This window comes from Vigna unguiculata, chromosome 6, assembly GCF_004118075.2.
Source record: "Vigna unguiculata cultivar IT97K-499-35 chromosome 6, ASM411807v1, whole genome shotgun sequence".
Classification (NCBI taxonomy): Eukaryota; Viridiplantae; Streptophyta; class Magnoliopsida; order Fabales; family Fabaceae; genus Vigna; species Vigna unguiculata.
The window spans coordinates 27,758,033-27,785,529 of record NC_040284.1 but is presented as its reverse complement, the minus strand read 5'-3'; the positions used below and the strand labels follow the sequence as shown (position 1 = coordinate 27,785,529).

Below are 27,497 nucleotides of genomic sequence, written 5' to 3'. Positions count from 1 at the left end.
GATAATTATAAGATAAAAGAAAATGTATCTAACACTTATCCTCAAACTAGTGTACCTAATAAATTGTATGTATCAAGCTTATTACAAATATAATGAATTTTTGGTCTTTGTAAGATTTATTGAAAATATTTGGTAACTGATCACTTCTTTTACAAATAAAAAAAGGGTTAAATATGTTTTGGTCCCTCAAGTTTTAGTGAATTTTGGAATTAGTTCCTCATCAAAATTTTATACCAATTTAGTCTTTCATCTTTCAAAATGAGTGAATTTAGTCCAAATTTTGTTAAGTTTATCTGACGTTTCAAGCACATTTCATGATAGTATTTAAGTTAACATTGAAGCAAAAATGTGTCAAACAGTGTAAATAATTTAAATACTATCATGAAATGCGCTTGAAACGTCAGATAAACTTAACAAAATTTGGTTAAAAGGACTAGATTCATGCATTTCGAAAGATGAAGGACTAAATTGGTCAAAAGTTTTGATGAGAGACTAATTTTAAATTTCGCTGAAACTTGAGGGACCAAAAACATATTTAACCCATAAAAAAATTTACTTTTTATAATTACTTGAAAAAATTTAACTACCAAAAATATATGATTTGGTAGAAGTTTAATATTAGGATCCATAATTGTGTTAACAGATTTTGAATTCATGAACATAATTTTCATCAAAATATTCAATGAATACTTCCTTTGAAATATAACAATGTCATAATTGAATCGTATCACTTTAATACCTAAAAAATATTTAAATTTACTAAAAACTTTGGGAGACATCATGATTATCACTTGTTTATAAAAACGATGATATCAATATATAATATCAAGTAGACACATTTTATAGCGGTAATAATCATGTCACGTGTTTGTAAAAATGATGACACAATAATTCTTTTGTATTATTAAACCATTAGGTTCTCATTTATGTTGTATTTTGTTTAACTTTATTTTTCCAATCCCAACTTTTTAAACGAGGGGGAAAGATCTTCCTTATTTTCACTGAACAAAAGGTTCAACTTTCTCGTATTAAACTAAACTTGTATGGTTAATTGATTAAAAAATAAGAAAATGATATTTTAACCTATTTTTTTGACCTACTTTTAACATACTACTTCGATCATCATTAGATAATTTATTTTGATTTCTTTTAATAATGTAATATGATGATCTAACGATAATTGAAAAGATAAATTAAAAGTAAATAAAAAAAATGAGTTAAAATATGATTGTCAAAAAAATATATCAAATTCATTCTAGAAATAGTAGTATTTGATAACTGTTCGTGTACAATAGAACATTCGAGATATGTAGGCTGCAAAATATAGTTGAAACAGTGATTAAGACCAGCAATAGGAGAGGTATTCGTAGATACTTTTTCTTTGTTTGGAAAAAGCTGATAAAGAAGTGAGAGCAGAGAGAGCAATGAGTGGTAACAAAAAGTAAGTGTGCAAAGCCATGATTAGTCTGATAAAGAGAAGAGATAAAAGTTGAAAAAAGTAACTTTGTTAATGTGAATACAATAATTCACACTGCTTGGTTTCTTAATGATATCCTGGTAAAAGCCCACTCTTTGTGATCTCACTTCATTGCGTGTTTAACTTCCCAATTCCCTAACCACACTTTGCACCTATTCATGTAATGTGTCAGTTGCTGGCTTTATCATATTTTTGGTCAAATACGCGTTATCGTGGACGACATTCGTTAGTTCAACTAATTAAACTCAACGTATTTAATTATCACCTATTCCAGCATCAAATTCTAGCTCTATTTAATTATCATCATTATCACTCATTTAAACGTTTTAAATCTTTTAATTACACTTTAAGAAACTACCCTACCGCTACCCTGTCACAAAGGTTTTAAGTGAAAAAGTCAGAATCCAAAATTAATCAACATTATAAAGCTAGTATTTGTTTTGATTGAAACCAAGGTGAGCGTATTTTCACTTTATTATGTGTTTATCCACTTTAAATAAGTCAAATATCGCATTAATTACAAAAACCGCGCAAATTATTTTTAAAATTAAAAATTCTATTATTTTAAAAATCGTGTACATTTATAATACAAATTACAAAACTGCATTGCTGATATAGTCGGCAAAGTGTTGGAGATGTTGAAATGATTATTTCATTTTCGACAAGTTGTTCATTATTCATAAGAAATCAACTTGCGCTATTCGTCAGTTATTTTCAGTCATTCTCAAAAAATATAATTTTCAGCGTAATATCATTGTCTTAATCCCTTACATCAAGATAAAGAAATTTTACAGAAAAACGAAACCTTCAAATTCTCTATATTAGATAAAACCAATTTTAATATATTTATATTAAAATAAAACTTGGGTTGTGGACAGCTCAGAATGCTACATCCTTACATAACAATCAAATTAAATTATTACCTATAATTTAATTCTCGACAGGTGCAAAGTATATGATATATAAATTTATATTATTTTCAATATCGTATATATAGTCAACTATTTATTATCAATTAAAGTTATTAGGTGATAATTTTCTTAATAACTTGTGTTAAATTTGTCTTTTTCACAGTCATTACTATAAATCAGCAATTTTAAACACAAGTTTGGCATGTTGCTACAAAACTCCATATAACTATTGTTTCCAAATTGACTTTGGAACTGTGGTCAAGTCTAATCACTTAGGTCTACCTAACTTCATTCTAGAAACATGTTTTTCACTAAGGTATCCATTCTTTAATCACAAGTTTTGTGAAAAAAAAACAATTAATTAACCTATTTATATAGTAAAATTATTATTGGTGGGTATATAAATTGGATCTTTTGAGCTAGTTCATTTAGTTCAACTTTTCAATGAAGATAGGTTGGAGATATTTAACCCACTAACTTATTCGGTTCATCTTATATTAATCCGTGAAAAAAACGCGTTTGTAAAAGGACAAAGGCAGATGATTTTTTCGGCTTGGAAGATTTTTCTTAAATTTTGTAAAACTAGATATAAAGAATAACACAGGGTTTCATGTATCTGTTTCCTTTTGTTATTGATGCATTAAAGAGAAGTGCGAAAAAATAGTTATTTCAAAAAGTTAAATTGAATTGAATTAATCATCTTATAAAACAGTTTTCTTAAAGTCAAACCATTCTGTTTCAATTATTTTGTCTTGCTTAGTTTGTTTGGTTATCCATCTTGTGTTTATGTATGGTTTAATTCTAAAAGTAAACTATTCAAGGTATAGAAAAAAAATTATGAGAGGAATGTAGAAATCTTTATACTTTTCACTTTGTAAATTTCCGACTCGTGAACAAGTTTCTATTTAATATTATTTTTTTATGAGAGTTAACATGTTTTAAATATATCTTTTTAATTGTACTAAGAAATGACAGCTAAAATTACTATTATAACTCGATCTCAAAGTAAATTAAAAAATATACAAGATATTGTATAATATTAGAAAATTAAATTTTTGAAATGTAAAAAAGATTAAATATATTTTTAGCTTTTAAATTTAGATACAAAAATTAAAATTTGATATGTTTTGATTCATAAACATTAAAAATAAATTAAAATAATTATTTTAATTTAATTGCGTTTGTTTTTTTCTTCTTTTAAATAATATTTTGAATTGACATTTTTTTGTTAGTGTTATATGCTGCCATACTTGTTTTAACTTGAATTAAAAAACATTTTCCTGGGTTAAATTCTCTTATTTTAATAACAGATAATTATTAGTTTAAGATTAGTTTTGAAAATTGAAATTACGTTAAAATTAAAAAATGAAACAATATGATGTGTTATTTGTTTGTAATAATGATGTTGATAACATAATATCTAGAAGGCCACCAATTTGGAAAACAGGGCAGCAACAATTGGCACAGGGGTTTCCAATTGAATATTTATCCACGTGTTCCTTAAGTTCACTGCTTTTACATAAGAGCTAAATTTGTTGATACTTGGTAGATAATTAATGTAAAAGTTAAAACTGATTATATGATAGTTGAGAGATAAAAAACTGTCAAAATAAATGTAGGCAATACAGAAATCACATTGTCAATACTCATAGACTAATATATAACTGTTATAAAATAAAGGTAATAAGAGAGACAAAGGAGAGGAAGAATAGAGAATGAGAGAGTAGGGAGCAACTTCTGTTTTTATGTGTGTCTCATTACTGATAGGACGAGTCCTATTTATAGGTACAATATGGTAACCCAGAAAGGATATAAAATCAAATAGTAAATACAAAATATTACATCATAAAGAGTAATGAATAATATGATTATCAATCATATGAGTAATTGTTAAATCAATGGACGACCATTAATTCATAACACTCCCCCTTGGGTGTCCATTGATAAAAGAATGTGCCTCGTTAAAACCTTACTAGGAAAAACCCTTTGGGATAAAAACCTAGTGAAGGAAAAAGAGTACATCATTCTATATAATATTGTTCTTTGCATCTTCTAATTTCTCCCCCTCATGTAAACTTACATCATTAAGATGGCGGATTCCAATCCTATGAACCAATTGCTCAAAAGTTCTCCTTGGCAAAGACTTTGTAAATAAATCTGCTAGATTTTCACATGAGCGAATCTTTTGGATCTCTACATCACCATTTCTTTGAAGATCATGAGTGAAAAAGAATTTTGGAAGAATATGTTTTGTTCTGTCTCCTTTAATATATCCTTCTTTCAATTGAGCAATGCATGCACTATTGTCTTCATATATCGTTGTTGGTTTCATTTTTCCCAAGGATAAACCACAAGTTTGTCGCACATGTTGAATTATAGACCTTAACCAAACACATTCACGACTTGCCTCATGTAATGCTAAAATTTCTGCATGATTTGACGATGTTGCTGTTATTGTTTGTTTCACAGATCGCCATGAAATCGCTGTGCCACCACATGTGAACAAATATCCTGTTTGTGATCGACCATTATGAGGATCTGATAAATAACCTGCATCTGCATAACCCATTAGATCTAATTTTGAATCATTTGGGTAAAACAAGCCCATATTCATAGTGCCTTTAAGGTAACGGAGTATTTGTTTTACTCCATTCCAATGTCTTCTTGTAGGTGAAGAACTATATCTTGCTAACAAATTTACAGCAAATGCTATATCGGGTCGAGTATAATTAGCAAGATACATTAGTGCTCCTATAGCACTAAGATATGGTACTTCAGGACCAAGTAGTTCTTCATCTTTTTCTTGAGGTCTAAAAGGGTCTTTATCAACATCTAATGACCTCACCACCATTGGAGTGCATAGTGAATGTGATTTGTCCATATAGAACTTTTTAAGCACTTTCGTTATATAAGCTTCTTGATGTACAAGAACACCTTTGTTTAAATACTCAATTTGTAATCCCAAACAAAACTTTGTCCTTCCAAGATCCTTCATCTCAAATTCTTTCTTTAAACAATCAATTGCCTTTGTGAGCTCATTAGGAGTTCCAACTATGTTTATGTCATCTACATAAACAGCAATTATGGCAAATTCATTCTCGGATCTTTTCATATAAATACAAGGACAAATAGGGTCATTTTTATACCCTTCCTTTAATAAGTACTCACTTAGACGGTTATACCACATACGTCCTGATTGTTTCAATCCATAAAGGGACTTATTCAATTTTATTGAATAATCCTTTTTAGAATTTGCTTTGTTGGGCACATTAAATCCTTCAGGGAGTTTCATATAAATATCATTTTCCAAAGAGCCATACAAATAGGCTGTAACAACATCCATGAGGTGCAAATTCAAACCTTCTTGTGCAACAAGGCTAATTAAATATCTAAATGTTGTTGCATCCAATACTGGAGAATATGTCTCCTCAAAATCAATACCAGGTCTTTGTGAAAAACCTTGAGCAACTAACCGTGCTTTGTATCTAACAATTTCACCATTCTCATTTCGTTTTTGTACAAAAACCCATCTGTACCCAATAGGTTTTACACCCTCAGGTGTGCGAACTACAGGTCCAAAAACCTTTCGTTTAGCAAGCGAATCTAATTCTGCTTGGATTGCATCTTTCCATTTTGGCCAATCATTTCTTTGCCGACAATCTTCAATTGTCATTGGTTCTTGATCATCATTGTCACTTATGACATCCTTTGCTACATTATATGCAAAAACCTCGTCAATATTGACTTTATTTCGATTCCATATTTTATGATTCATGACATAATTTATTGAGATCTCATCATTTTCAACAATTTCAGGTACCTGAGGTTCTTCTGGAACCGAATCATTGATTATGTCAAAAGAATCTTTTGGGACTTTTACCCCCTCGATTAGGCCATCTTGCCTTTTTTCCCTTTTTCTCACACGAGGATTTTTATCTTTGGAACCCAAAGGCCTACCACGCTTTAGGCGTGTTTGAGATTCATTTGCTATATTAGATTGTCCAACAGGAATATCAATTCTGATTGGAGTATTAGCAGCGGGTATATGCGACTTAGTTACCCTTTTTGTGTCAGTAAAAGCATCTGGTAATTGGTTGGCCAATTTTTGTAAATGAATTATCCGTTGAACTTCTAGTTCACACTCTTTTGTACGAGGATCAAGATGAGATAATGATAATTCATTCCAACCAATATCTTTTTCCAGTTTCTTTCTTTCTCCCCCTAACGTTGGAAAAATTGATTCATCAAAATGACTATCAGCAAATCGAGCTGTAAATAAGTCACCTGTTGATGGTTCAAGATATTTTATTATCGATGGAGAATCATATCCAACATATATTCCCAAACGTCTTTGAGGACCCATCATAGTCCTTTTTGGTGGGGAAATTGGGACATATACAGCACACCCAAAAATTCTTAAATGAGAAATATTTGGTTGTTGACCAAAAACCAACTGTAAAGGAGAGTATTTGTGATAACTTGTTGGTCTGATGCGAATCAATACTGCAGGATGCAGAATTGCATATCCCCAAGTAGTCATTGGAAGATTAGCTTTCATAAGTAAAGGTCGTGCAATCAATTTTAGACGTTTTATCAATGATTCTGCAAGTCCATTTTGAGTATGAACATGTGCTACTGGATGTTCAACTTCAATTCCAATTGACATACAATACTCATTAAAAGCATGAGATGTAAATTCACCAGCATTATCAAGACGAATTTTCTTAATTGGATAATCTGGGAAGTGGGCTCTTAACTTGATCAATTGTGCTAATAACTTAGCAAATGCTTGATTTCGAGTTGATAGTAAACAAATATGTGACCATCTAGTGGACGCATCAATTAATACCATGAAATATCTAAATGATCCACATGGTGGGTGTATTGGACCACAAATATCACCTTGTATTCGTTCTAAAAATGAGATTGACTCATTTCTAATTTTTTCTGGTGATGGTCTTATTATCAATTTTCCCTGCGAACATGCAGTACATGAGAAATCATTGGACTGAAGAAGCTTTTGACTTTTAAGTGGATGTCCACATGAGTTTTCAGCTATTTTTCGCATCATGATATATCCAGGATGACCCAACCGATCATGCCAAACAAGAAATTCATTCTTATTTGTAAGCTTCTGGCTTACAATAACATGCGTCTCAATCACATTAATATATGTGTAGTACAAGCCATAAGAGAAGGCTGATAATTTCTCCAATACACATTTTTTATTTGACTCAATTTGAGTGATATAAAGATATTCAACATCTCCTTCATTATTTGTCTCAATATGATATCCATTTAGACGAATATCCTTGAAACTTAATAAGTTTCTATTGGACTTAGGAGAATAAAATGCATTTTTAATATGCAATCTTGTACCTCTTGGCAGAAGTACTGTAGCTCTTCCAGAGCCTTCAATTATATTTGTAGTACCAGAAATAGTACTAACATTGACTTCTCGCATTACCAAAGTAGAGAAAAATTTATTACTCTTGAGAATTGTATGAGTTGTTGCACTATCAGCAAGGCACAGATCCTCATCATTGGTGTTAATGCCAATATTCATTCTTCATATAAACATAAATATCAATATTAGAGATTACTTTGTAAGAGGAGAGAAGGAAAAAAAAAATAAAATAGAGGATTTTATTCATAAAAACATAAAAACTTGTACATATAAAAGCAACATGAATTAAATATAAAACATTGTCTTAAAAATTAATCATAAAATAAAACTATTTTCTAACACTCCCATCACCAATAAGGTGATCAATGCTTCCATCGGGTTTAGAAAAGAAATCACCAATATCAAGATGAGTAGTATCCATATGACCATAATCAGAATCACCATCTTCATAAGCAAAGTGTGTTTCTACATTCTTCTTTTTAAGTGATTCTTGGTAGAGTTCAACAAGATGCTTTGGTGTATAACAGGCACGGGTCCAATGACCTTTACTACCACAACGGTAACATATATTTTCAGCCTTTTTGCCATTATTTTCACCCCTTTCTTTTTCCTTTTTCGCATTCTTGTTCCACTTCTGTTGATGAAGTTTCTCTTTGAAAATTTCCTTTATAACCATGTCCACGACCATGATTAATAGCACGACCACGACCACGACCATGGCTACGACCACGGCCAAAATTACGACCACGATTATTATTATGGTCTTGACCTCGTCCATGATTATATGGATCAGATGTTGCTGCATTCACTTCTGGGAATGGAGCAGAACCAGTTGGTCGGGCCTCATGATTTTTCATCAAGAGCTCATTATTTTGTTCAGCCACAAGAAGGCATGAAATCAATTCATAATATTGATTGCTCCATTCACTTCTGGGAATGGAGCAGATTAGGCGGATCTCATGATTTTTCATCAAAAGCTTTATTGCTTTGTCCAGCCAGCCATGCATAGGCATGAAATAAATTCACAATATTTGTGAAGTCTCTTTTCACAATATTTTTGTTATGAGCAAATTAGTTGCTTTATTTCTTTATTTAATGGTATCCCAATATCCATTGCATCTAAATATATTTCAACATTTAAAATCCAATATAAGGAATTCTTCCTTACAATATCAAGGGTCACAAATCCAAATTTTGCAACGTTTCGCGTGTTTAAAACTAACACATAAAATAATAATATTAATAATAATCATCATCATCAAAATAATAATATTAATAATAATCATCGTCATAATAAAAATATTATGACAGAGAATTTTGCAACGTTTCGCGTGTTTAAAACTAGCACATAAAATATTAATATAATCAAATTTCATGTATGAAATTATTAAAATCAAATAATAATAATAATAATAATATGACAGAGAAAAATAAATCAAATATGCCTTCACGCTCAGTTGGATAACCCTCGTGCTGATAACGTGTTATAAAATAAAGGTAATAAGAGAGACAAAGGAGAGGAAGAATAGAGAATGAGAGAGTAGGGAGCAACTTCTGTTTTTATGTGTGTCTCATTACTGATAGGACGAGTCCTATTTATAGGTACAATATGGTAACCCAGAAAGGATATAAAATCAAATAGTAAATACAAAATATTACATCATAAAGAGTAATGAATAATATGATTATCAATCATATGAGTAATTGTATAAATCAATGGACGACCATTAATTCATAACAATAACATATTTATAGAATTAGTTGCCTTTTTAAGTACTTTTAAAATTTTAACTTGAACTTAATATTATCTACTATTATCTATTATCACTTAACTATTAAAAGATTCAAAATTAATGTTGATATTACTTTTCTCTATCTAAAATTTAATATGATTTTATTTAATTTTTGTAATTTTTTAATGTTTCTTCTTAATTTTATTGTTTTCAAATCTTTTAAACTCACAATTTAAAAAAAAAACAAATTATTGTCAACTTCTTTTTAAAATTTTTATATAATCATTAAAATTCAAACTGTAACGTCTTCTTAATATATTTTTATGAAGAAAATTTTATATTTATTCTAATACACATAATAAATCTTATATCATTTAAGAATCAAGATTAAACACAATTTAAAATATATATTTTTTTTTTCTTTTTACACTCCATATTTCGGAGTAAATAAAATCACGAAAACGTAGTGATTGATTTGAAGGATGCTTAATGCTCCTAAACGAACTTATCTCAATATCACACATTCTTTTAAAATTTGAAGAAAAAAATATACTAAAACAATTTTTTTTAAATCTCAATTCTATTCACTCATTTCTTCTTATTTGCACATGACTACTTTGTTCCTTTTTCATCTTTCTTTTAAGAATTTTAAGTATACATCCATAAATGTACTAACACTTTTAGAATTTCATAAAATATTCATAAGGATTTTAAAATTACTTTATTCCATAAATATATATATATATATATATATATATATATATATAATTAGCTTTTTTCATGACAGAGATAAAGAATAATAATAAATAAGTGAAAAGTAAATGATAATTAATAAAAATCATACATTTAATTCAAATATTAGAAAAACAAAAAGTAAATAAAAAGAATCACTTTTTAAAATACGATATTTAATAAAGAATAAAAAGGAGTAATAATTTTAGCTAAAAGAGTAAAATTTGAGCATTTAATAGAGTTTATTAGAAAGTTAGTGAGCTATTATTTGCACTGTAGTGTGTGATTCAGCAGGATTGATTTCATTTTAGGGCTGTATATGACCACCACAGATATGAAGTGGCTGTAATAAGTTTGGGAGAACTGAAATGATAAGAAAAAAAATGAAATTTAAGAAAGATGAAAGTAGATTTATGATTTAAAATAAAAAACATTCTTTATTTAAAAAATAAATAAATTAGAAAAGATAGGGATAGAAATGTCCATGCAGTATGCGAATTCATAGCTGTGTGTGTAATGTGATAGCTAAATAAGGTAAAGGCATCGTCCCATACAACATACTTCTGTTACGTCCCATAAAAACACTTTGACTTGCAATAAATAACTCAGATAATACAGATCACTAGATCATACGGCGCAGATATAATAAGTTTAAGGTAAACTGAGAAAACCCTGTCTTCATCACGCCAACACGTGCCACTTGTTCCTTACACTTGACAACTGTCTTCGACTCTTTTCGTACACCTCCCTCCACCAGAATCTTCCCATGTCACCAAACCATACCCAAGCCAACGCCACTGAGGGCTTTTCAGTAATTACTTCCAGACACCAACTGAAGTTAAAAAAGCTACACAAAACGACGACGGTTCTGGCCGACGCCCACGACCCCACATCATACTATCCCAAACCCATTCTTCAATTCATTCACCTCCCCCACACATTTCTCACCGTCGATTTTTAAGATTCTGCTTTATCAGCACCGACCGTTACACTACAAATCTGAACGCCCAGTAACAATAGCCCGTCCCGGATACCAATGCGTTCACCATTCACAGCCAAATAAAAAAACGAAAATAGAAAAATCAAACAGTTATTCTTCTTCTCCTTAATATTCGTCGTCTTCAACCTGGCGCTGCCTTCACTCACTTCCTTTATTTTCACTATGAAAGTCTGAGTTGAGAAACGTAAATAACTCACTGCACAGAACCCTAATTCCCAATTTGTGAACACAGAAGTTCGAGAATGGTTTCGCTGGAAGAATCACGGTCTAATTCGAGCCGTTTCCCCTTGGCCAAGAGTTACCAGTACCACTCCTCAGTTTCGTCCAAAACGCAGCGTCATATAGGAAGGTCCATGCGCACGATACGTTCCAATTTCTTCCAAGACGACAGCAGTAGCTGCTCCTTCACCGAAAAATCCACCTGTCTATCGGAGAACCTCACCGACTCCGTCGTCGACCTTCGCCTCGGCGAGCTCGCGTCGCGGAACAACAAATCCTTGAAATCCTCACCCGGAGAGGAGGACTTCCTCGACCTCTCCCAGGCCTTCAGTGATTTCTCCGCATGCAGCAGCGACATCTCCGGCGAGCTGCAGCGGCTGGCGACACTCCCATCACCGGAATGCGTGCAGAAGAGCAATATATCTGGAGAAGTGGAGCCGGAGACGGAACCGGAGCCCTGCACGGGTTTCCTGCAGAGGGAGAGCTTCTCCACGGAGATTATCGAGAGCATTTCGCCGGAGGATCTCCAGCCGACGGTGAAGATTTGCATCGACGGCCTCCAGTCCCAGTCGGTGGCAGTAAAGCGCTCCGCGGCGGCGAAACTCCGGCTGCTAGCGAAGAATCGCGCCGACAACCGGGTTTTGATCGCGGAGTCCGGCGCGGTGCCCGTTCTTGTTCCGCTTCTCCGGTGTAGCGATCCTTGGACGCAGGAACATGCGGTAACCGCGCTGTTAAATCTATCTCTCCACGAGGACAATAAAATGCTGATAACCAATGCTGGAGCAGTGAAGTCGCTGATTTATGTGCTGAAAACGGGAACGGAAACTTCGAAGCAGAACGCGGCATGCGCGCTTCTAAGTCTGGCGCTGGTGGAAGAGAACAAAAGCTCCATCGGGGCTTCTGGAGCGATACCACCCTTAGTTTCGCTTCTTCTGAACGGTTCGAGCAGAGGGAAGAAGGACGCGCTGACGACGCTTTATAAGCTGTGTTCTGTGAGGCAGAACAAGGAGAGGGCGGTGAGCGCCGGTGCGGTGAAGCCGCTGGTGGAGCTGGTGGCAGAGCAGGGGAACGGCATGGCGGAGAAGGCCATGGTGGTGCTCAACAGCCTGGCCGGGATTCAGGAAGGGAAGGATGCAATTGTGGAAGAAGGTGGGATCGCTGCTCTTGTGGAAGCCATTGAGGATGGGTCTGTGAAGGGGAAGGAGTTCGCGGTTCTGACCCTTCTTCAGCTCTGTGTTGACAGTATCAGAAACAGAGGGTTTCTTGTCAGAGAGGGTGGGATTCCTCCCCTCGTTGCCCTTTCTCAAACTGGGAGTGTTCGAGCTAAGCACAAGGTCAGTCAAATCAAACCACTATCTTACCATACCAACAAACATCAATTCAATCATCGTATTAATTAAGTGTTCTGGTTTTACATTGAGTCATCCAAAATACCAATAAAGTGACAAGGTAATTAACATGATTATAAGTGAATGTTCCAACATTTAATTCTATGTTGACAAATTAATCTTGGATCCAGATTTGTTTTTTAGTTGATGCAATCTTTAGTAGTTTTTGAATGCTGTAAAAAAAGTTATCTGAGATTTAGTACACCTTACTTTTGGAATTAAAATATCCAAACACAAGTGGTTTTACTTCAACATCAATTCTAACCGAAGTCAATTTTATAAAATAAATTTCATTTAAAATATTTTTTTTCCAAAAGCCCGCTCAAACAATTGCTACACACTAATTCGCTTCATTCTTTTCTTTAGCATTAATGTGCATATGATCCAAGTTGTTGGGGATTTGTGGTATCTTAAAGAATGACCTGGATATTAAACTTCTGGCTTGTTTTTTCACAGGCCGAAACGCTGCTTCGATATTTGAGGGAATCAAGACAAGAGGCGTCTACATCGAGTTCTTAGCTAAATGATTACATTGCTACTTTGGAAGGTGGTAATTATACAATGTAATTGATTATTGTATATATAGTGATTTTGATGGTTTGTACAGTGTGGCCATGATAGTTGGAATGGAGCTGGGTTTATTGAAGTTAGATGAAAGCTAGCGGCTATAGACTGACCCTTTTAGATGTATGGATATAGCTAGATATGGGAGTTTGGTTTCCCTTGTTTCGATTTGCTCGTGTGTCCTGGTGTTACATGGTTGTATTTTTGGGTTGTTAGGTTGGTTCCTTTTGTTTATATGACCCTAGTTTTGTGAAAAGGGTTTCTGATCGTATTATTGTATGGTAATTAAGTTGCACGCTCGTAATGAAAGTACGAGCTTCTACTGAAATATACCTGGATTGTGTGTCCATAATCTCTTTTAGGTCAACATATAGCATGTTTTCGTTTTTCAGATACTGCTCAGTGTATTACATATGCTGGATGGACTGGAGCGTGGTGTTTTTTTGACGAATCGACTGGTACTCTGAAACGTATGCATATATTTTATAAGCAGTACTTGATTTGATTCCTTATCTCATGCGTCTTTGCCATGAGGATTGGGATATGCTTGCCTTAAAAGTTGAGAAATAAAACTTGGAATATGTTCTTTCTGAAATCGACAACACAAGCTGGGTAAAGCAGGAAATTGTATGGCATCGAGAATCCTCTTTAAGGACTAGGTTTGTGGTGGCTTGCAAGTGCTTTCTCTGCACTTCAACTGAAAATTGTAAAAAATATAAAAACGACAGAAGAGGCTTTAGCAAAACATATTTTTAATCTAGTCTGGAAAGTGTAAAAAGCAGGATTCTGATAAACTGAGTTAAGACCGTTTAGATGGTGGCGATATCTAAGTGGGGAAGAAGATCTTAACACAGATGGAGAGAAATGTTTGGTAGTGAAAAGGCTGTGTACATGGTGGGATTGGGACATGTTTAGGTGGGTACTGATATGAAAACAGGGAATGGGACCCTGGGTTGAGTACGTTGTCCTTGTGGTGAAGCGGCTGAGCCGCTGCATGCTACCATATCAAGTTCCAAGTTACATCTGTATGGCAAATCATAGCCCCACCTCGCAGTTTAATTCCACCACAGATTGCATCATTTTTGCCGTACAAAATTTCCTCATCTAGCATCTTACATCTTGATTTTTATTTTCTTTTTCCCCTTTCAAATCTTCCTGTCGCATATAATAATCACCAATTAGCTGGCAGAGCAGGTATGTTTTGTCCTGCCGTTTGTTTCGATGGTTGCACTTTCTAATCTGAGGTTTTGAAGAACCGGGTGTCGGTGTTCTCTTTCTTTCACTCATTTTAAAGTATGGGCCTTCATTGCTTGCATCATCAAAAGGCGAATCTGTTTGGTGAGATGTTACTGGTTTATCTTAACAAAAGTTTGAACTCTAAAGCATATCGGAACGTAGGAAGATCTCACGAAGATTGTTGAATTCTTACGTTTCTATCACTAAGCTCCTATCCCATACTATTTTTCAAAACTTATTCTCAAAAGTTGCTTTCAAACTATTCAACTTTTATATCTACGTCATTTCGAGAGAAAAATGAAAAATAAAAAACCAGTAGATAAAATAGAATGCGACCATCTCCATCTAGACATATATTCAACAACTTTTTTAACAATAATTTAATCCCTACCAATCAAACTTCTTTAGAGGGGTGTGTTAGTGTCTATACGAGTTACAAACTAATGTTTCTCATAAATTATTTCCTTTTATGATATCATATAATTGACTAAGTTTTCCACCAATTCTGCTTCTGTACCCAAGGGGATGTTCAACAACTTCCTTTTCGTCGTTTTTTAAAAAACTGATGTAGCAAGTTTAGCATTGTTTTTAAATTAATTATAATATAATAGGTGATTATTTATTATACTCGGCTTTAGCAAAACTTTTCCTCAAAATATGTTCAAACAAAGGGACAGTATATGGAAATTAAGGATGGGTTTGTTTAGAATAGAAAGATTGTGAAAAGAAAACTTAAAAAGGGAAGAAAATTAAGTATAAATTATTTTTAAGTTGTCTAAAATGAAAAAAAAAATAGAGAAAGAAAGGTAAAAAAAAATCGTCCTATTTAGTTGTTACCATAAGGATGGTTTGATATTTTAATTTTAACTAAATAAAATCCACTTTTTTCCTCTTTCTGTTGAAAATAGGTGGACTAAAAAGTATTGGGTCCATTTACGAACCCCCCTCTTTTCTATAGCAATATCAAATTCTTATATCTGTTCTGCGTTCCTTCCACCATTCCAATTAGTTTCCAAATTATGTTCTTCACAAATTGGATTTTGGGTTTATTTAACGTTTTATTTAATAGCCGAGATACAACTATGATTTTACACTAAATGCCTCAACGTTGTTTGGTATTACAATACATAAAAATAAGAAAATGATTCTTCCTAGATCCGCCCTCCTTAGGTAACTACACCCCGAGAGAAGTTGAGTGAGAAAACAAAGGAACTAATACGATTGATAATGTGAAGTTATACAGAATAAATAATTAAACCAATAAAACAAAAAATGTTGGTAGGATTCTTATAGTTTTGTGAGTGTAAAAATAGTAGCACCCTATTTTTTTTTTCGTATAATAAAAGCAAAATGAGCAATCGTCTAAATTCCAAAGTACTTGTAAAGTAACACATGTAAGAATAAACTTACTTTTCTCATAATAAATTTTCAAAATAAAAATTAATTAAATAAACGCTCAAACAACTTATAAGATCTCTTAGTATTTTGAGATTATGAAATAAATAGTTGATGGGATAGAGAAATATAAAGATAGTAGTTAGAAGAAGGATATTTGGTAGTTTATCTTGTGTTGTACAAGTCAAATGTTGTTCTATATGGATATTTATAGATTCCATTTCATCCACATGATTATTCTAAAGAATCCTAAGTACAACTACTTATGTACTTTAACAAGATGAGCACTAGTTATGACTAGGCCGAGGCTCGTCCTTTCCCTTGGTTATCCTCCTTTTTTCTGTTAAATGGGAAAGGTTTGAAGCCATTCTGGAGCAACTTCTGAACCTCCTCGAACTGAAGGCCTTTGGTTTCAGGCACCAGTGCATAGATGGCCCCAAGACCCACGAGGGAGAAACCTGCAAATAGGAGGAACGTTGCAGAAGTGCCTAAAGCTTGTGTGAGGCTTAAGAATGACTGACTCACAATCAAACTGGCACAAAAGTTGCAAACTGCTGCTATACCCCCTCCAAGACCTCTGAACCTCAATGGGTAAATCTCAGAGTTCAGAACCCAAGGCACGGTTCCCATCCCCGGAGAGTACACTATTATATACAGTCCAAGTATTACAACTGCAACAATTCCAATTTTGCTTGGACAACCTTCAGAAAACCATACACGATTTTGTGCACGACACATGCCTCTGATTCTCTTTTCCGCTGCCAAGCATGCTCCAGGAAGAACCTTCCACATAATTACAGATTGTTGAGTATGATAGATTATCAAAGATAAAGGAAATGTTTAGTAAAACTTACATCATTCTCGGTGCTAGCACAGAAGGCACAGCCCACATGCAAGCATTGCATGCAGTTCCAGGAGGAGAAATTTGGGGCCTTTGTGTAAGGCTGGCATGTAAAGTTAGCACCAAAGCTAACGGTGTCCTGGTTACTAATGGCAGGAGCATGGTGTGCTGCTAAATTGAATGTGGCACTTAAAATTACGAGGCAAACTATGATGCCAATCATGGATAAAAGCATCAACTTTCTCCTTCCAAATCTGTCGATGAAGAGCATGCTGACGACAGAGCCAACAGCGTTCAAACCAGAGGTAACGAGAGAAAGTGCAAGAGCTGTGGAGTTGGAGGCGATTCCAGCAAACTGAACGATGGTTGGGCTGTAATACATGACGGTATTGATGCCAACAAACTGCTGAGCCACTTGGACAGTGATCCCAGCATACAGTGCTCTTCGAACAACATCATTACCTAAGGCATTTTTCACTTTCTGTACTACACTGTGCCCGATCAACCCTTCCTCTTCCCTCGCACTTTTAACTGATTCTTCCATGGCTCTCATTTCCTCTTCAACTTCACTCGGACGATAGATTTTTGACAGAATGTGCTTTGCCTCTTCCACTTTGCTCTGTGGAAAATGAATGCCAGAAAATTTCAAATTTCATGGCATGGCAGAGAAAACAAGATGTTTGACAAACAGCATTAGTACCTGTCTGTAGAGCCATCTAGGAGACTCGGGAAGGGACAACACTAACATGAACTGTATCGCAGCAGGAACTCCTGCAACCCCAAGCATCCAACGCCAGGTTCCAGGAGCCTGAAACAAAAAATGAAATTGATGACACAAAAATAAGCCATTTAAAAAACTTGGGTGTGTATATATGTACCTTGGTGAATGCCAAATTGATGAGGTAAGAGAGAAATTGGCCAGAAGTGATGAGAAAACCATTGATACTGACTAGAGCACCTCTGATCTTGGCCGGGGAAGCTTCAGAGATGTATAGAGGGGCGGTGACAGATGCCATTCCAATTCCCAACCCAACTAAAACTCTTCCCAGAATGATGACCGATGGAACAGGAGCAGCAGCCATAACCAAAGCACCAATAAAGAATATAACATCAGCCACCAAAATAGATCTCTTTCTCCCTACCTTGTCATTCATCCACCCTCCAAATGCGGCACCAATTATAGATCCTGCAACTGCCATACTCACAATGGTTTCCTGCACAACAATGGATAAATAAAAACAATCGATCTCTCCACCCTCATTATTACTTTCAAACACAAGATACTAAAACGAACTTAACTTGGAGCCATGTTTTCTTGTCAACTTGCTCAAATTCATCACGGATGTACAACAAGGCCCCAGAAATCACTCCTGCATGTCAGTAATTTGGTCAAAACAAATATCGATCAAAGCAACATCTCTCCTAACCATTCTCTTCATATTATCTTAATTGATTAATAAAATCAACTGGGTTCAGAATGAAGCTGAATGTCATCAAATTTGAAGAAGGGTTGTTGTTTTTTGTGTGACCTGTATCATAACCAAAGAGAAGACCTCCTATGCCAGCAGATAAAGCAAGGCGCATGATATAAGGTGATTCAGTTGTCCTATGCCAGCATTCTGTGAACTCGGTCTTGTCTGCTACTCTTTCCTCCATCTTGCTTCAACCATACACGGGTTACAGATGATGCATGAAAGGGAAATGCTCGTCAACAACTCAAAGTGGAATTGTAAAACTAGAGAAGAAGACGATGGTTTTCAAGGAAAATTAATTCATAATTAATGCCCTGTTCCTTGTGCGGAACTTCTCCCAATGCAAGGTTTTCATGCAGTACCCAAATCCTGATACCGATATGGCTCAATAAATACACTCTGCCAAATTTATACACAGACAATTAAACCAAAAAAAGTAGAGAGGATTCTAAAATAAATGTGATGGACCCACAATGTGTCTTAATGAATCATCACTCTGATGCTGTTTTTCGAAATTCTGATTGTTGGATAGTTTGAAGGAGACGGTTATAAATTTTGATTACTAAATCTTAATATTTTTTTTTATAACATGTCATCTTTGATTTTAAAATATTAAAAAAAATAGAAATTAATTAAAAAATAACAGTTAAAGTTGGAAAAGAAAATTATCAAAATTTAGTAATTAAAATTTTTTTTTCTTTTTAAATCAGTATTTGTATGTGTTTGTGAAATTTGTCTTTAATGAATACTAGATATGGTTTAGTAACTTGCTTTCATGATAAATTAAGGAAAATTATGTGAAATTGCTCAATCCAACGAAGTTGATTTTGAGGTGTCTAAAGTTATACAAACATTTTGTATTATTGTTTTAGATTTAATCTGAACTTATTATTTGTATAAATGATATATATCTAGGATTACATGTAAGTCAAACTTGAACTAAAATAGATCAGCTATCAAACTCTTAAATATGTCAAATGCAAAACTCGTTAATGGATTAGATATTTAATTGTTAGAAGACATTGTACTGATGTAGTAAAAATTCATCTACGATAATCGATTAGATAAATTCTCTAATCCACTAATCTCAGCAGCAAAACTCTAATTTAAAAACAAATTTAAAATCAGTTTGAAAATCACGCATCACTAAATCAAGAAGAGATTTTTCTGACAGATTTTTCTAAGATTGAGATTCGCAAAGTTCTTGTTTTCTTGGGAGATCATTCAAGAAGATTGATGATTGATTCAATCTTGGAGGGTCAAGCATGGCATTAGGATTGAGTGTCACATCTGCACATTCATTAGGTGTATTTGTTCCTTGTTCTTTTTTGAATTATATTTTTGTTTGCTGTTCAATTTTGTGGAGGCATTGCATCTAGGGGGAGTTCTTGATTTGTAGATCAAGCTTCTTAGTCTTTACGGTCATGAATTATATAAATGTTCTTGTAATTCTATTGATTTAGTGGAATCCTCCTAAGCTCGGGTTGCTTAGAATGTAGATTCATTTTGAATCAAATCATTACAAAAATTGTTGTATTTTCTTGTTTCTTTTATCTTTTATGTCATTCCTAATTGATTGAATCAATCTATTAACACAAAATTGAACAAATGTTTATTGGATTTATAAAGATCGAAGATAATTTCAATTAAATAACCAATTCACCTCCCTCTTGGTTGGGTTATATTAGACACATTAGTTTTAACAAATTATAGTATGACTCTCATTTTTTACTCTTTGATGTAACTTAATGTCAGTTATTGATTTTTTAAAAGAAAAAATAGTAGTATATTAATCAATTACCCACACTAAATCACATCAAAGAATAAAGAATTAAATTTAAAAACAGGAATAATAGCATCATTGTCCATAAATTTAAATTTAAAGAAATGATTTTGATTAAAAATTAAGATAATGTAAATGAAAGGCGTATGATTTACTATCTTAATTCTAGGTTAACTCATTCTTCATTTTTAATTGTTAGACTTTTATGAAGATTTACTTATTTATTATTTTTTAAACATCAAGATAATATTATTATATTTAGTTATACTCTTATTTTAATAAATATAAGGAGAGGAAAAGTAGTTGCGGATAACAAAGAAAAAATGTGTAATAAGAAAATCAAAAAAAGTAAAATAAGAGATGATTTACTTAAAGTTATACTTAAAATACAATTTTTTTTTATGATTCACATAAAACCTAAAAAAAGAAACATTATAAGAAAATAAAATCTTACACAACTATATCTATAATAATATATAAAGAGGATTCCCCTTTCTGTGTAATATACAAAGGGGATTCCCCTTTCTGTGTTCACATTTCAAAATACTCATTTTACCCTTTAAATATAATAATTTATTAAATTTTTAAAAATTGATCGTTACTTTTACAAGATTTTTATAAAATCGGATGTCTCTGCTTCTTCTCTTTGTCTTTATTTATTAATGATTATTCTTTCATCTGTTATCATATATTTCACTTCATTTTTAATAAATATAATTTTAATTTATATATTAACTTAATAACAATATAATATTATCACCTACTAATATAATAACATGTATATTTAAAAAATGTATACACAGGCGCCATAGCACCTGTGTTTACGCTAGTTATAAAAGAATGATTGATTGTTCTCTTAACTCCCATCTTTTATTTTTAAAGTTCATAATGAGCGTGGAAGATAAAGAATACTTGCTACAACGTTTAATACAAGTTAGTTTTAACATAACTATAATATTAATAAAAAATATTAATTTAGTTAAATTTTAAAATTAATATACAAAGGGAATTCTCCGTGTCCACATTTAAAAATATCCATTTTACCCTTTAAATATAATAATTTATTAAATTTTTAAAAATTGACCGTTACTTTTACAAGATTTTTATAAAATCGGATGTCTCTGTTTTTTTTTCTTTGTCTTTATTTATTAATGATTATTTTTTCATCTGTTATCATATATTTCACTTCATTTTTAATAAATATAATTTTAATTTATATATTAACTTAATAACATTACAATATTATCACCTACTAATATAATAACATATATATTTAAAAAATGTATACACACATGTGTTATCGCGCTGTGTTTATGCTAGTTATAAAAGAATGATCGATTGTTCTCTTAACTCCCATCTTTATTTTTAAAGTTGATAATGAGCATGGAAGATAAATTTTAAAACAGTATTATCAATTTAGTGCAGTTACTATCGAATTAGTGAGTTTTAGTATTCTCTTTCCATTTTTTATTAATAGAAACAAACGTTTTATATTCATTATGTCCAATAAAATAAATAAATAAAAGCAAATTTAATATTCATACTTTTCTTCTAGATAATATATATCATTATTTTAATCCCAAGGAGTGTGGATTCTAAAAAAAAATACGTTTGACATTAAGGCATGTTAAAAGCAAGCAGAAACTGTCGGTGTGTTTTGGATCCTCCTCCATTAAGGTCTCATGTGGATCTCTGAAGCAACCATTGACTCTCTTTTTTTTTCACATTTCGGAGCTTTTTTTCAAATTAAAAAAAAAATTGAAAAAAATTATGATATATAAGAGTCCGTTCAATAGGAAATAAATGAATAGAAGATAAATAAATAAATAAATAAATAAAATAACTACTAGATTAAAATTTTAATTTCCACCAAACCAAATTGATTTTTTTTAATCTCTTATTTTATCCATTTTCCATCTATAAAAACCCATGAACTACTAAACTTGTGATTTCGTGTTGAAAGGTTGGATTGGACCCCTGGAAAAAATACCGAATTGGAACCTGATATAATTAATTAATGTCATAACATGACTATAGTCCCCACTTTTCAACATGTGTACATAATTAATTAATTAATGCGATACTTAAGTCATCATTATCTTGTATTCAAAATATAGTAATTAAATTTTAAATTTTTATAGATTTAAGTATTTTTAATTAAATGTGTATTAAAAATAATATTTTATTATGTATTTAAAATTTTTATATTTTCAGTGGAGTGTCTAATATTAATTGGGTTGACATAACAATTTGATCTTGCTACTTCAAATACCATATCAAAAAATTACACCACAATAAGAAAAACAAAACTTTAAACTTTAATTATCTTAGACAACATTATTTTGTGTCTGCATATTATTAGTACAATTTTTATTTTAATATTTAACTTAATAGAATAAAATGATATTAATATTTTATAATGATAAGTAGGATTTTAAAAATTCACTTTCATTATAATTTAAATTTATGGAATATGTTTAAGATTATAAAATTAAATGGTCATTTACTTCACTTGATAACAAAGTTAAATGATAAAAAATATAAAAAATTACAATAAACTTACAACTTAATTATTTCACTTTTTTTTTGTCCATCAACAAATTAAAAAAGATATATAAGTTTGAGTATTCAATAAAATGAAAAATTCTAATAAAAACTTAACTATGAATATATAAATTTGTTAAAAAATAATTAAGGATATTTTTATCAAAATACTTTCATTGATAAGTTATTATAATAAAGATTAAAATGAGCAATATAAGTTTTAGTTAAAACTCAAGATTGAAAGGGTGGGTTTTGATGAATCCATGGATCATCGTCTTCTTTAAATCGTTTGCGGAAAACTGAAGAAATCTGATTACAACTATAATCGTCTCTCCAAACATTCCATTTTCATGCATACGCTCTCATTTAGAAAAACAAACACAAAAAAACAAATGTGACACTGAAAAAATGATTAAAAAGTATAGAAATAGAGAACTTAGAGTGTTCTTACCTGCAGTATGACACTGCGTCAAAACTCCGCAGAGGCTTTGGATTTGAAGGCAACTCTTCCTCTTCTTTTCTTGTTCTTCTTTGTTGCTGACTTTCTTTCGTGCACAATTTGAATTTGGGCTGTTGCAAATTGTAGCCCTTCTTTGAGGAATAAAGCGAAAGTGGGCAAATTGTGGCCATTCTTTGAGGAATAAACAGTATGAGACCCGTGCACGGTCGGCATTTTATTTTTGTATCAAACAAAATAATGTAGTTATTTTAGGCATATTAAATAAATTTTTATAATTAAATTTTTGTATAAGATTGGTGTTAAAATAAATTTCATGCATATTTTATAATAGGATCTTGTATAAAATAAATACAACACCCAAATGTGATGTTAAAATTATTAAATAAAAATCATTAGTAAATGTAAACTGTTTAAATTACATAAAAATATCGAAAAGGTATTGGTCATATGAAATAAAGAAAAAATGAAATTAAACTTAAAATATAGTAAACAAAAGCAATTTGTATAAAATATAACATATTGTGAAATGTAATTTATATTAAAAAAATTGAGTAATATAAATTTGAGGTTAAATATTTTTAACAAAAATACCTGAAGATTTTGTTATCAATGAAGACATTGACACTATATATGATAACTAATTATTGTTGCGTATGTAGGATATTTTTTGTTTAGATAAAATTGACATCAACAATTTATATGTAGTAAAACAATATAATATAATCGTATGATTAAAATTATAATTAAACTTTTGATTATATATTATATTAAAATGAAATGTGTATATATGAATCATAATCAAATTAAAATGAGCATATTATGTATTATGGATCCCGTACAAAATAAATACAACACAAATTGATGTTAAAATTTGTCATTAAAAGCACATGCAGATATAAACAACCTAAAAAACAAATAATATTGAAAAGGAAGTGGTCAGAAATAAGAGAAAAAAAGGAAATTAAACTAAATTTATTCAAAGGTGTGTATGAATAAAATGAAAGATATTGTCATGATAATAAATATGTAATATTTCGTAATATAATCTTATACAAAATAAATGCAACATTAAGTTCGTGTTAAAAAATTTAAATAGAAACACAACTAGATATAAACAACTTAAAAAAGTATATAAATATTATAAAAATAAAGAAAAAAATAAGTTAAACTTTATTCTAAACAAAAGTAACATAGAGACATGAATAATAAACTTAAAGTAAATGCATATATATTGTGAACTGCAGTTTCTAATAAAGAAGTTCGAGTAACATGAGATTGAGGTTAAAAATTTTAATTAAAAATATATTTGGATATTGTTATCAATTTTGACATTGAGTTTATAATAACTAATTATTGATGCATACATATAAGTTTTTTTTAAAATGATAATATTAGGCTTAAAAAATAATATTTTTGATATGGATTTATTTTTGTTAAATTATAAAATCGACATAATAACTAAGTAGTGATATGTAGTAAAACGATTATAATTTACGATTAGACTTTTTAAGTTACAAATTATATTAAAATGAAATATGTTTCTTTAGTTGTTGTTAAAGAAAAATATAAATATATTTTCAATAAAATATGATATCGCGTACAAAGTAAAAACAAGCACATAATAGATATAGACAGATATATTCGAATATAAAATTGTTCGGAATAAATTATAATTTGACACTAATTAGTGATATGCTAAATTATAAAGCACAACATATATATACATATATATGCTAATACGAATTGAAGCAGTAATATTAAAGGTTAAACATATTTTTGTCCATTGACTTTAAAGAAAAATTTAAATTAGTCGTACTTATAATTTTTAAACCAATTTAGTTTCTCAATTTTAAAATGCATCAATTTAGTCATTTTAACTATATTTTATTAAGTTTATTTAACCTTTGAAACGTCAAATAAACTTAACAAAATTTAGTTAAAAATGATTAAATTCAGACATTTTAAACATGAAAGACTAAATTGATTTGGAATTTAAAAAATTGACTAATTTTAATTTTCACTAAAAAATTAAAGAAAAAAACATATTTAATCATAATATTAATAATAATACTAACACAAATAATGCTAACACTAATAACAACAATAACCCTTCTCGTAATTATAATGTTTATAATAATAATAATAATAAAAATAATAATAATACCACTATTACTAATAATAATAAGTACTAGTGGGTAATTTTTTTATTTGAATTAAGAAAATTAATATAATGATTATATTTAAATGAAAACTTTATTTATATAATTATATTTAAATGTTATAATTATATATATTGTAACATCCCATTTAATAGATAATTTTAATAAATAAAGTATCACAAAATTATCATAAAATAGAGCAATGGCAGAAGCATATTGGAATTACGGAATTAATATTTTACAGTTATCCAAAATATATACTGAAAGAGAAGGAAAGATCGAGGCACAAGAGGCACAAGACCATGATGTAAACGTACTTCACAAAGCAAAACAGTCTAGTCAAAGATTGCTCACATACCAAGGAATTTAAAATAAACAGTTCAAAAAGGATGCTCAAAGAGTCATAAAATAAAGTCTAATCTAAACAGCTGCATCTCCACCATCCTCATGATCACTCCACATCTGCTCACACCAACATTGGTGATCATCGCAAAAAAAAAACCACACAAGAAACAGACACATAGAAAAAGGGTAAGCTAGATAAAATAATTTTTGTACATATAAACAAGCAAGAAATTTGTTAAACAGATTATAAATAGAAAATTCGGTAAGCACACAAAGCATGTGATAGCCAACAATAAAGACCCTCTAACTCAATTATCCGGATACATGTAACGAGATCAGATTCACTGGTTGCTTGCACTTGTGGTGGCCTCTACTGCTCTGCAGAGCTATTACCTCTGCAGAACCATTACCAATGAATTTCACCTTACTACGCCTGTGAAGAGAGACCTCCTAGCCTGGGCAAGATTACCCTTGCTCAAAACTGGAGCTTTGCCTAAGCGACAACTTGAGAAGAAACCTGGGTGAGTTATCTACTATTCTCGCTTAGGTGAGGGTTGCTCGCTTGGACAAAAATAGCAGGTTCCTCCCCTGCTCACGTATGCAACATCAGACATCCAAAATTAAACAACATTTCCACGCAACCATAACAACAAGCAGACATTATAAAAGTGATTCAGAACCCAGAAATAGACATGATAATTAAAAAATGTGAAAATCCTAGCTTTCTTTACCTTTGACAAAAAGCTACACTTGAGATGAAAAAACCCTTAGTGAGAAAACACTTATACTTGTAACAGTTTAAAGAGCTGAAAGCAGAAACAAAGGCACATGAATGATGCTCTAAGGAAGACCCCGACCAACACAACCAAACTGAAAAGGACGGTAAAACATGAAGTTTTTTTTTGTTCAGCTTATGTGAGTGGAGCGTTTGGCTAGCTCAAAGGAGAATCTTGCAGTGTCCTAGCTGAGCTTCTGTTCTAAGGGGAGCAAGAGTGAGAACATTATTTTTTAGTAAGTGAGGGAAAAAGAGGGAATGGTTGAGTGGGAGAAACTGAGGAGTTTTTCTGAAATTGAAAAAAGTGGACTGACATGGATTTCATCACTTTGCCTAGACCCAACTCATGAAATAAAAATGAGTCTCACATACAATTATATATAATATTTAAATAAAGAGTTTAATAATATGACAAAAATTAAATAATTAATTACATATATTTTTTTATAACAAATAAATTAAAAATAAAAAACACTATTTTAATATTGATTTTTATAAGCTAAAGTAATAAATTATATAAAGTATAATAATAATAATATTATTATTGGAGTATAATGCAAATATATTGTATGATACAATTTCTATTAATAATTTGATTACAATTGTTGATTTACTAGACGTAAATTAGAAAAACTTTGGACCAGGCTTTTTTGAAAATTGGTTTTCCTTTGGTGTCTATATAGTAGTTTATTGAATTATAATACTTCATTGACTTAAGCTTACAAATAGTAGGGGATAAAGGTTTACAACTGAACTATATTGACAAAAAACAAAACGACCAAACTTCTGAAAAAATAAAAGTACGTCACAAAACAAGAACAAGCCAAACAACGTTTAGGTGCGTCCTAACAGGTTTCAAAAATAGAAGAAAGATATATGCTGGAAAATAAAACAAATTTTATTTATTAAAAATAAAAAAATTGTCAAGAATGGGATTCGAACCCATGCCCTTTCGGACCAGTACCTGAAACTGGCGCCTTAGACCAACTCGGCCATCTTGACTTTGATATTATGTTACATAAAACAATAATTTAACTTAATAATTCCAGCAAACTA

The 27,497-nt window shown here is 31.2% G+C and overlaps 2 protein-coding genes and 1 non-coding gene across 5 annotated transcripts; 1 reads left to right on the top strand and 2 right to left on the bottom strand.

The window, feature by feature from the left end:
- Positions 1–10,862: 10,862 nt before the first annotated feature.
- On the top strand, positions 10,863–13,798 carry LOC114188136 (U-box domain-containing protein 4-like). The gene is made up of 2 exons (XM_028076682.1): positions 10,863–12,813; positions 13,324–13,798. Exons 1-2 carry the CDS (start codon positions 11,503–11,505, stop codon positions 13,384–13,386), a joined length of 1,374 nt encoding a protein of 457 aa, XP_027932483.1. The 5' UTR covers positions 10,863–11,502; the 3' UTR covers positions 13,387–13,798.
- A 2,406-nt stretch (positions 13,799–16,204) lies between these two features.
- On the bottom strand, positions 16,205–23,308 carry LOC114187363 (inositol transporter 4). Of its 3 annotated transcripts, none has more exons than XM_028075604.1 (7): positions 23,154–23,308; positions 18,433–18,563; positions 18,203–18,273; positions 17,782–18,117; positions 17,604–17,711; positions 16,917–17,522; positions 16,205–16,845 (listed from the first exon to the last, which is right to left on the bottom strand). In XM_028075604.1, exons 2-7 carry the CDS (start codon positions 18,557–18,559, stop codon positions 16,360–16,362), a joined length of 1,734 nt encoding a protein of 577 aa, XP_027931405.1. In that variant the 5' UTR covers positions 18,560–18,563; positions 23,154–23,308; the 3' UTR covers positions 16,205–16,359. The 3 variants fall into 3 exon arrangements, with proteins under 3 accessions (XP_027931405.1, XP_027931404.1, XP_027931406.1); XM_028075603.1 differs by having other exon boundaries at positions 18,433–18,774; positions 23,154–23,286; XM_028075605.1 differs by having other exon boundaries at positions 18,433–18,559; positions 23,154–23,286.
- Positions 23,309–27,362: 4,054 nt separating this feature from the next.
- Positions 27,363–27,443, bottom strand: TRNAL-CAG. Its single transcript has one exon. It is a non-coding gene; the product is annotated as a tRNA-Leu (tRNA).
- Between the last annotated feature and the right edge of the window lie 54 nt (positions 27,444–27,497).

Bases quoted from the DNA above. Each gene is read 5' to 3' on its own strand.
- LOC114188136 (XM_028076682.1), top strand. From the start codon at position 11,503: ATGGTTTCGCTGGAAGAATCACGGTCTAATTCGAGCCGTTTCCCCTTG. The intron at 12,814-13,323 runs GTCAGTCAAATC...GTTTTTTCACAG, and splicing joins GTGTTCGAGCTAAGCACAAG to GCCGAAACGCTGCTTCGATA.
- LOC114187363 (XM_028075604.1), bottom strand. From the start codon at position 18,559: ATGGAGGAAAGAGTAGCAGACAAGACCGAGTTCACAGAATGCTGGCAT. The intron at 17,712-17,781 runs GTACATATATAC...TTTTTGTTTCAG, and splicing joins TCAATTTGGCATTCACCAAG to GCTCCTGGAACCTGGCGTTG. The intron at 16,846-16,916 runs GTAAGTTTTACT...ATTATGTGGAAG, and splicing joins GTGCTAGCACCGAGAATGAT to GTTCTTCCTGGAGCATGCTT.